Source organism: Limulus polyphemus, unplaced genomic scaffold, assembly GCF_000517525.1.
Source record: "Limulus polyphemus unplaced genomic scaffold, Limulus_polyphemus-2.1.2 Scaffold9719, whole genome shotgun sequence".
Lineage (NCBI taxonomy): Eukaryota > Metazoa > Arthropoda > Merostomata > Xiphosura > Limulidae > Limulus > Limulus polyphemus.
In genome coordinates this window covers 9,680-20,826 of record NW_013675329.1, presented here as the reverse complement: position 1 = coordinate 20,826, position 11,147 = coordinate 9,680, and the positions used below count along the sequence as shown (strand labels likewise).

At 33.9% G+C, this 11,147-nt stretch overlaps 1 protein-coding gene and 1 long non-coding RNA gene across 2 annotated transcripts; one reads left to right on the top strand and one right to left on the bottom strand.

Moving 5' to 3' along the window:
- The first annotated feature begins 344 nt into the window (after positions 1-344).
- On the top strand, positions 345-1,444 carry LOC111083480. The gene is made up of 2 exons (XR_002609057.1): positions 345-539; positions 1,331-1,444. It is a non-coding gene; the product is annotated as an uncharacterized LOC111083480 (long non-coding RNA).
- Positions 1,445-3,745: 2,301 nt separating this feature from the next.
- Positions 3,746-10,648, bottom strand: LOC106476056 (DDB1- and CUL4-associated factor 10-like; the record flags this gene model as incomplete). The annotated part of the gene is made up of 6 exons (XM_013936729.2): positions 3,746-4,181; positions 4,235-6,051; positions 6,792-7,001; positions 7,945-8,116; positions 9,300-9,497; positions 10,535-10,648. Coding segments are annotated over 5 exons (1,627 nt in total), but the record flags the coding sequence as incomplete, so codon positions are not given.
- Between the last annotated feature and the right edge of the window lie 499 nt (positions 10,649-11,147).

Here is an 11,147-nt window from a genome sequence, read left to right as displayed (position 1 = left end):
TTGACCAATAATAACAAATACTTTTATTCTCAGCATTTCCTAAGAAAGGTTTAATACTTCCCATATTTATTCAGGAATACCATTAGACTAGAACCAAGGTATGGAACAAAGTCACTGTTGACCAATAATAACAAATACTTTTATTCTCAGCATTTCCTAAGAAAGGTTTAATACTTCCCATATTTATTCAGGAATACCATTAGACTAGAACCAAGGTATGGAACAAAGTCACTGTTGACCAATAATAACAAATACTTTTATTCTCAGCATTTCCTAAGAAAAGTTTAATACTTCCCCATATTTATTCAGGAATACCATTAGACTAGAACCAAGGTATGGAACAAAGTCACTGTTGACCAATAATAACAAATACTTTTATTCTCAGCATTTCCTTAGAAAAGTTGCACAGTACGAAAGACTTGATTCTGAACTCCAAAGTAGTATAGAAACCAAAAGGGCAGAAAATGTGCTGTTGAGTGAAAAGAGTGAATTACTAAACCAACAAGTCAGTGAAAGGAAACTAGTTCACACAGGAGGAGGTAAGATGTACTTAAAAACAACAAGAAACTTTCGATATCATACGTTTTATAATAACTACCAAAAACTTTGATGTCATAAAAAAATCGTAGTGGAAAAAAAAAAGTTTTTTTTTCAAATTATTGATTTATATTACTTAAAAGCTTGATCCCTGCTAATTCAACTTGTTCTATCTTACAGGAGGTAAAAATTAATTTAACATTCTACTATACAATGAAGTTATTTTGTAGATGATGAAATCATGAGCAAACAGTGCCTAGACAACTTGTCGTGCACTAACGAGGTTTTATCCTCAGGTCAACCAGGGGGTGTTGTTTCACTTTAAAGTTTAAGAGCCATTTTAACAGAACTAGTAGATATAGGTATTTGACAATTTTATTCTCAATCATATATGGCTAAAGTAACTTTCTTTGGAACTATTTCACACATGTATACATTCTGTTAAACAGTCTAGGTTAAAAGGGCTTTCCAACTTTAAATACAAACAACATCCGCTTATAAAAAAAAAACCTCGCTAGTGGTATACAAGTTCACGTGACCGTGATATGCTGGATCAACCACTAGAAGGCTCTTCAGTCAAATAAAAGAACATCGTGATGCTAAAACCTGCTGCACTATGAGTATCACCAACCACTATCTAAACAAATGTAACGTTACACTGACCTACAGTTTTTATATTATCCATTTTCAAGAAGAGTTCCTCCTTAAGATGCTAGTTTTATCTATATATATATACTTGTGTGTGTATGTGTATAAATGTTCACATTTTTTACAGAGCTGTTTAATTTAACAGAGGACCCACAAGAAAAGCAGACTGCTACTAAAAAATACCAAGGTTTGGTGAGACACAGACAGTTAAAACAAATAGCTGAAAAGCAGAGAGAACAGATTGAAATCCGCCGTCAAACACTACAAAGCTTACAAAATCGAAATTTTCCAAACTTGGCACTTGCTCTTGGTCAGCAGGTTTGAATCCGTTATTACGGTTTCTGCAAATGTCACGTGTAGTGTTAAACATATACTAGTCTTCAGTTAAGATATTCATTATTACATAAAATAAATGTTTTATTTATAACTCAAAGTTGACAGTGTGTCCAGTGGTATCATACATATATACTGTCTGAGATTAAATAACACAAGCAAGTTTTTTATTCAGCAAGTAACTGTATTAGTTTATGTATCTGATGAATCTATTGTATTTCACACATACTTTTACTTGTACTAATTAAATAACACAAGCAAGTTTTTTATTCAGCAACTAAGTGTATTAGTTTATGTATTTGATGAATCTATTGTATTTCACACATACTTTTACTTGTACTAAGAAAGCAAAAATGAATTCCAGTAACAAGTTCCTTTTGATACACAAAATCTCGTCGTTGAAGGAAAGAAACATTTTTATATATTATTAATATTCATTACTCTTGCACTTTTTATGGTAGGTAAATAACTGCCGAGTACTGGACATGACCTAAAGGAAAAAAAGTTACCTCCCTGTCATCTATAATCGCATGCTGGCGGCGCTTCATCTATTACATACAGAAAACTGAAGTTTATAACCTTAACACTTTTTATGTTGTAATTATAAACAAAATTCTAGAACTTGCTATAAAGATAACGGCATATCCAAAGGTCCCTTTTTCTTCCTGTTATTAAACCATGATGTTGTATTAACTTGACTTACATCCAGTTTATATACTGCTTACGTAAACTACTGACAGGCTTGACAATAAAAGAGCAGGTAAATAAATTACAACCATAGTTTTTTAAAGGTGATTTTTTCTCTCTAAAAGTCTAATTTCTTTATTTATCACGTTCACAGTTTTCTACATGTATATACAATTACATCCAGTCTATTCGTTGCTCACTTAATTTACTGTATATGTACATATTCATGATGTCAGAAAAACACATAGTCTCAAAAAGTCTTGATACAAGATGATAAAAACCCTATAACCCGAGCAAAACTGGGAATGGTGATGTAATCAATTGAGTGATATATATATATATACAAAGGGAGTTGAGGAAAGCAAGAACATGCAGAATTTATATTCTAAGCAGAACAATGAATGGAACTGGATTTTTTTAACCCAAAAGGCATTGCATGTGCATATGAACTAAACAGCCAGTGAACGATCCCAAGGATTCGGGTATAACCTTCCCTAATTTTGAACTCTAGACCAGAGAGAAGCCAGCATCATCCATCACCTCAAGAGTTTTTTCCAGCTCTTTGAACTAAGTAACAGGGCTGATCGTCAGTTTTATGACGCACCCGCAGACATATCGGTGGAGCTTGTTCACTGCACGGCCTAACTAGGCCACGACATGAGAGAATTACAGCCGTCATGACTTCCATAATGTCGTACATTTGAAAAATGTAGTAAATAACATTGATATTTACCTACAGTAAAATACCAAACTTGGAAAAATATTTCTAAAAGTTGAAAACCACCACCATCATCCATAGTGACCGTAAGTAGTCAGAGCACGAGACAACAGGCCAGTCAATAATTTTTCAAATGTCACACTTTGTTTTATAATGGTTCAACTGAAATTTTGGTTTCGATTTTTTTAATAGAATTAAGTTCAAATCTCTTAAATATAACCTTAATGTCACGGAACAATGGCTAAACTATTTATTTCAAGTTAAACCTAATCTCAGACTATTAGTGATAAAGTGTTATTAACTTTGCTCCATCTATGAAAAGAAAGTACATTAATAACTATTCGCAGGAGGCTTTCTTTGTGCACGGGGTAGTAGCTATACAGTTAATACTGTACAATAAAACCCACCAAATTTACTTTACAGTTCTCTGTACTGGATAATTGTTAAAGCTTTTTATACTTTATTTTCAGTTGAGAGAGAGCAGTTGTTTTACACGTGTTCAGACTGTACTGTTGCACCAAGTTGTATTCTGTAAATGATCAAAGACTGGCACTACTTAGGTCGACACGTGTTTAGAGATGGTAGTTTTTATTCTTTATACAAGTTCAGAGGCCGAGATAGTATCGAAAAGTTTAGCTCGATACTTTAATCTTGATAGAAATCTATTTACTAATAGTATGCAAAAAAAAAGTTTTAAAATGTAAGAATATTAAACCAAACCAAGATTAAACTACCGATCTACATTATGGGATTTGAAAACAAAACTGAAACCCTAATGAGTTACTTGGCAGTACTGTGACAAAATGATGCTAGTTCCTTAGCTGTTTTGATTAAGATAGCATGTTTATTAAAAACTAATAAAGCTTGTAATACAGATACAGCAAGATAAGTGAATGTCCCAAACTGTACATACATACTGATACTAATATTTCACTCTGTAGTTTTTCATCTGTTAACTTGGTAAAATAGTTTTTATGCATTGACAATATCATAATTATAAAGGAGGTTAAAACAGTTCCACAGTGACGCTATCCACCAAGACTGATATCACAGCTAACTTTTGTGTACTGATACCAAGAACATGTTATGTACCTTTAATAATTCTGGTGTTAAGAGCTATAAATAAAATAAGGAAAAAAAAAAAACTTTTAACGAGCATTTTTTTTCTATCTTTTCCATTTGCATAATGTGCCATAATGGAAAAATGTAGTAGGCCAAGATTTACACATGTACTCGTTACATGATGTATCATGATACACTGTAGTGATACATCATGTAACGAGTACGTGTGTAGATACTGGCTTGTGATACACTGTAGTAAGCCAAGATTTACACACGTACTCGTTACATGATGTATCATGATACACTGTAGTAAGCCACTAACTGTGCACGTACTTGTTACATGATGTATCATGATACACTGTAGTAAGTCACTATCTACACACGTACTCGTTACATGATGTATCATGATACACTGTAGTAAGCCACTTACTGTGCACATACTCGTTACATGATGTATCATGATACACTGTAGTAAGCCACTAACTGTGCACGTACTTGTTACATGATGTATCATGATACACTGTAGTAAGCCACTATTTACACATGTACTCATTACATGATGTATCATGATACACTGTAGTAAGCCACTATCTACACACGTACTCGTTACATGATGTATCATGATACACTGTAGTAAGACACTAACTGTGCATGTACTCGTTACATGATGTATCATGATACACTGTAGTAAGACACTAACTGTGCATGTACTCGTTACATGATGTATCATGATACACTGTAGTAAGCCACTATCTACACATGTATACTCATTACATGAAATAATGTCATAAATCATCATCTATACATGTACTTGTTACATCATGATAGACATTACAGTAAGCCATGTTTTTTCATGTGCCCTGTACACAATGGATCCTGATGGAAATATTTCAGTATAAATGAAAATTAGGACCATAACTTATGGTAGCTTGAAATGTCAACTGTGGGTAGGTTAAGATATACTATAATATAACCTTTAGTTAGAGTAGCACAGCAAAACATCTTATATATATATTCGTTTTCATGAGGTTCGAAATGCCAACCGGTTTTCAGCAATGGTGGTTAACAGAACTACTTTCTCCATCGAGTACCACACTTTTAATACTGAGTTACTTTCACAACAACTCCAGGGATCAAAGTATTGGCTGGTGAAAACAGACTTTACCGTCAAGACAACCAGAAACAAGCTGGCAATGAGTCGGAGAAAATTTTGTACTGACCACATAGTGTACATGACAGAGATTAGTGCAAAGTTCGTGCAACTGAGCAGGCGTTTCTGGGACACAGTCGCACAGTTCAGAACAGTTTTTATTAAAAGTAAACAGTCGAACACCAAAACCGTATGGCGAACATATAAGGCGTCCATCAGTGCTGAAGCACAGTTCCTTTATAAATCCTCGCCCAACGTTCGGTTCTTTGCTGTAGTGCGTTAAACGTGGATAGTTCTGGTGAATCTTACTTGATTTTCTCAGTCGATTTTGTGAGGTTCTATTCCCATCTACTAAGACTACCTTTCGAGCTGCCTGCTCGGAGCCAGTCCTTAAGAAGAACAACGGCTGTTCTCTTGACGGAGACTGATCGGGTCCAACAGAATTTGCAACAACATATGCTAACCTCTGGGCTTCAGAGGGCACCGTGAAGTCTTCTCCACTGGACGTAGAAGGTTGTTCTGCAGAAGATGCAGATGGCGAGACTGTGATTGTTGGGGTGAAAGACAGACTTGGCTCCGTCCTTCTATGTCGCAGAATTCTCAGTTCAATATCGCCAAACCTAAAACGTTGTGTGTTGGTACTAGCCGATTCTTCCTGACTCTCTTGAGACTGAGGTCCGTAGTTTAAACGAATATGAACAACGGGTCTTTCCCAGAGTCCAGATGATCCCGAATCTTCTAGATTCTCTCCACCACTCTCCTGACTAGCTGTTCGACTGCTATCTCCAGATTCCTCCTCCTCAGCCTCATCATCCGGAATAATCTCGTTTTCCTCTTCCTCAACTGCTTCACTATTTTCATCCTTTTCACTTTTATCACTCATACTATGTTCTTGTATGTCATGAACACAAGTCCACTGAAAAATCAAGCATTTTTTTTTCATCACATATTTTGCAAAACGTTTTGTATACAAGTTTTAATAAAACATGGACCTGAATGCGGTTTATACACGATTTCGTGAACATTAATTTATCTTTCAACCAACAAATAGTACATGTAGTGAATATGATATTACCTTTTATCCTCACCGTTTCTTCCTACGTACACACATATATCAACATGCATTTTTAGTCACACTGACGGTCAACGTCGTATTGGCAAACTTTAACGTGAGGTAATATTTAACCCAGGTTTTTGTTTTATAACATGGGCTTAAACTTTAACACAATATATGTGTATCATACATCAACTTGTACAGTACTTAATTACAAAAATAAGTGGTAACTTGATACGTGGTGGTGTGTTTTATCCAGGAACATGAGTAGTTACGAACATTCTGAGGTATGTTATTATCTTAATTACAAAACTAAGTGGTAACTTGATACGTGGTGAGTATCGTTCAGAAACATTGAATTACGTTATAAACTTACAGTAGCATCAGTACAAATCAAGTCAAATGTCCAGTATGCTCTCTGTCCATTTCATCGAGAGACTCCAGATGACATAAGACATGATAGGAAAAAAAGCATATCTTCAGTGATGAACATTAAGTAATGTTATATATATGTAATATTCATTCTTGTATGTAGTTGTTTTGTTCCACCAGTAGGATAATACTTTCATTTTATTGTAATTGTTTTCCAGATAATAACGTACCTCAGAATGTTCGTAACTACTCATGTTCCTGGATAAAACACACCACCCGTTTGGATGAACCTGCAGTGAAGAGATGAACAAGGCATCATTGGCTTCTGGAAAGTCACTGATCAGCTCCACTCGGTTCCGTTTGGCCCGGAACAGGTGATTGAAAGCTATCGTATCTGAGAGGGGCGTGTTCCCCATCTGCATCAACCTGTACATGTTAGGCTGCAAAAAATAAGAGTACCAAAAACGGTTCCTATCAAAACACACCTTTACATCTTTTTTAATTAACTAATGAACTATTTGTGTTTCTACAACTGTAATAGAACCAATAATCATACAGTTGAAGTACTGATTCACGATTAGAAGTTCAATAATAAACCTGGTAGACTTAAATATTGTTCTGTGTATGGAGGGGAAGTTTGAGAGTGATGTATACAATAGCGAACAATGTACACATAAATAAAAATGTTAAGCTACTGAATTCAGCAGACATATCTCTGGTTTTCGCAGTCCGTCACAGCGTGTGAAACCTATACTTTTACTCACGTTTAAAATTTATCCAAATTATTTACATGATTATAAAGTTTTCATTGCTTTTTAAGCGTCTTTAAAAAATGTAAGCAAAAGGAAAAGGTGTCCATAGATACTTTAGGATTAATAACTAAACATAACATATATTTTTCTTTGGACATATGCTCCAGACAATACCTAGATCAAATGCAATGTATTCGTATTACAACATCTATAATTTTTTTAAAATGCAAGAAAATGATAGGGGAACGAAATGAACACTTGTGGATAATTAAAGTACATTACCATTTAGGTCTGTGATTCTCAACCTATGGTCCACAGACTCGTAGCAAAAGATCGCATTATAGTTTAGAATAAAAATTCATATCGATATTTGATTAACATACATATTTATTGATGCCAGAACTTCTAATATATTCTGTACGGTCAACTTCTGTAGACTTGTTCGAGTATCGGGGATCCTCGAGACTGTCTTTGGTTCGTAAATGAGTCGATGGGGATGAACAAACGATGAGAACCACTTATAAATGGTGTATAAAACTATGGCAATGTGACCTTGCGTTATGACGTAAAAATTCGCTAAAAAAAAGAAATCCCGAAGTTAATTCTGTTTAAAGAAGTAAGGGCATTTTACCTTAAATCCTTTCAAATCTGTTGCTAATCTAGTAAGATCCAGATCATGTATAACCATTAAATAACCAGTATTGGTAGATATAATCATTTTGGAACTGTCAGGGGTCAGCCTCATCCTCATAAGTCCTTTAGTATGGAACACTTTTCGAAACGTGACGTCCCCTTCAGAATAACTGAAAGAAAAATTACATTGTTTGCCTTTTTTTTCTTCTCCTAAACCACTGAAATGTTCAGAATACAAAAATGCAACTTGATTAACTATATTTGTAAACTTTTAAGTACAAACTAAACTCGTTCTGGCATTTAAACAAATATTTTCTTTGCCACTACAAAGCAAGTAATTGCATCAAATTAACTGTTATTTATAGCATTTTTAAAGAGAGCCAATTCGTATGTCTGTTTGATCCCTATATACAGTCTTATATATTTTTTTTCCTACATCTGTATTCTGTCTAACAAAAAACTTGAGGTGACTTCTTCATCTCACCCAATATAAACGTCTATGTACCAGTTATATTTAATTAAAAAATCTACCAACAGTTAATATTCCTAACTCATTATAGATAACATATATGTACAGCTCTATGCTCCTTACTTTCTGTTGGCCATGCCCATGAGATGAGCCTTTTTTGTACAAAGATAACAAAATCCCTTAATATACATGTGAATATAGAAAAAAATCATACAGTGATTGTTTTGTTTATTACTACAAACAAAGAAACAAGCCATATACATATATATTGTTGCGGTCACCATCTTATATATACCAGACTACCCCCCAATCTAGGAAGGTTCGAGAAAGAAGTGGCGTGATACTAGTCACGTGACCTCGCTGAAACATGACGGGACAATGTGTGTAGGTAGTGAGTAATTGATCTGCAGTCAGAGAGTATTGTTGAAGTTAACGTTCGTTGTTATAGCGTTTGTTTTAGCGCGAATGTTGAAATAAAGTGTATCGTAAAGTTATATTCAGAAAGAATAAACCAGTTTTATTTAAGAAAGGGCTTGTGTCGCTAAAGTTTCGTCGGAACGAGGTTACGGAAAATTAATTAAAAACGGAGAGGTAACAATATATATATATATATATATGTTACAGATTTAATTTATTTTACACCAAAGGTAAAACTGAAAAGATAATGTATGACGTAGAGGCCTAATACATTTCTTGATTGGCCGTACCCTCTGATGTGGACTGTAGTTTTGTCTATACAAGGATCATCGAACCAAAGAAATACAGTTAGGCCTCTTATAATGGTAAAGTGTGTGTGTGTGTGTATATATATATATGGGGTTTTTGAGTCCTTTTTAGTTCAACATACAGTAAACTAAATTAATTCCTGGATTCAAAGTGCTTACCCATTAATGTTCCAAGTGTAGACATTACCGTCAAATCCGGAGGTTACCAACAGTCCAGTGTCTCTAGCATATTCAATGTTTTTTACCCACGATGAGTGTCCTTTAAGTGATATGATTTTGTGCTTTAGAAAACGTGTATCCCACAGTGCAACTGTTTTGTCATCGGAGCAGGTTGCGAATACCCGAGAGTCTAGGAATCTAGAAGAGAAATTACAACTTTTTAAGGAAAAGGAACTTTTAATGAATCATAAAGTAACTAAAACACAATTATTTATTAACTTCAAAAAAAAGGCACAAAGAAAGAATGCTAGATTATTTAAAGAGAACAGAAATACACAGTTTATCAAGAATAAAATACAATAATGGTCAAATATTTTAGGGATGACAGCAAAGCGGTACTGAACTAGAACTAATAAATACAAAAAAAAAAACAGTTTGTTGAGCACAAAGCTATACAATTAGCTATCTGTCCTGTGTCCACCACGGATATTCAGACTTACCAACGAGCCACTGTGAGGTACAAAAAATAAAAAATTAAAGAAGGGATTAAAAGAATGAATGATCATCAGAGCACATTTAAACTTCTGCCTTAACAGAGAACTTTGGTAAATAATTCATTATTGAACACTAATAGACATTTCTGAAGTTACTCAATAATAAACGAGAAAACACCTATAATAAATAAAAAAGGAAATAACTTCATTCATTTACACTCATTTTGAAAACCAATCAGTGTTCACAACTTGGTGTCAAAGATTTTACACCTCCATCAAGAGGTTATGAAGATATTAACACCAAAATGCTGAGAAGTAAATATTCTTATTTTTCTGGAGATAAAAGTCATATAGTTATGAATTTACCACAGTTATCAATTAAATGGGGGAATTCTGAAAAAAAAAAAAGATTTATTTATTAATCTATCAGGGAATACTCAAAATTAAGTATCTCAATTTATTTGGACCCAGTTAAAAACAACGATATACCACTGAAAACTTAACAATATATTTTTTTTTAAATTGAGCTATTTCGTACGAATGGTTTATAGATTAATACAAAAAAAATCTATTACAGAAATAAAAGTATTTGGGGGAACTATATTACCCATTCTTTTGTTTTTGGAGAAGTAAAAGCAGAATACTTGATATTTCTCTTAGCAAAATCTATATTCTGGTTGCTATATTACCACATCATAACTTAATTATTACATTTTTTATAAGCTTAAACTCGTGTCTTACCTGGCATAATTGACACAATGACTATGTGCATTCTGTACGGTACTGATTAACTGGTGATTCAACGGATCGAACAAAAGAATGCTTCTTAGTTCTGTTGCAGCAACAAGTAAGGATCTAAAAATTCAACACAGTACAGTCAACTTTCAATTCAAAACTTCTAACTGGAGATTACACTTTACCACATGCTATGTTTAAGTTTGTTGTTTCGGTTTATGACTTAATGTTGCTTAAGATAATATACGATGAAAAATTAATACCTATTATCAAACTTTCCAGACATTTGAAACAATTTTACACCGGCCCGAGTTTCCTTATCAGATCTGACAAGTTCACAAAAATTAATACCTATTATCAAACTTTCCAGACATTTGAAACAATTTTACACCTGCCGAGTTTCCTTATCAGATCTGACAAGTTCACAAAAATTAATACCCATTATCAAACTTTCCAGACATTTGAAACAATTTTACACCTGCCGAGTTTCCTTATCAGATCTGACAAGTTCACAAAAATTAATACCCATTATCAAACTTTCCAGACATTTGAAACAATTTTACACCTGCCGAGTTTCCTTATCAGATCTGACAAGTTCACAAAATCATTGATTACCTTC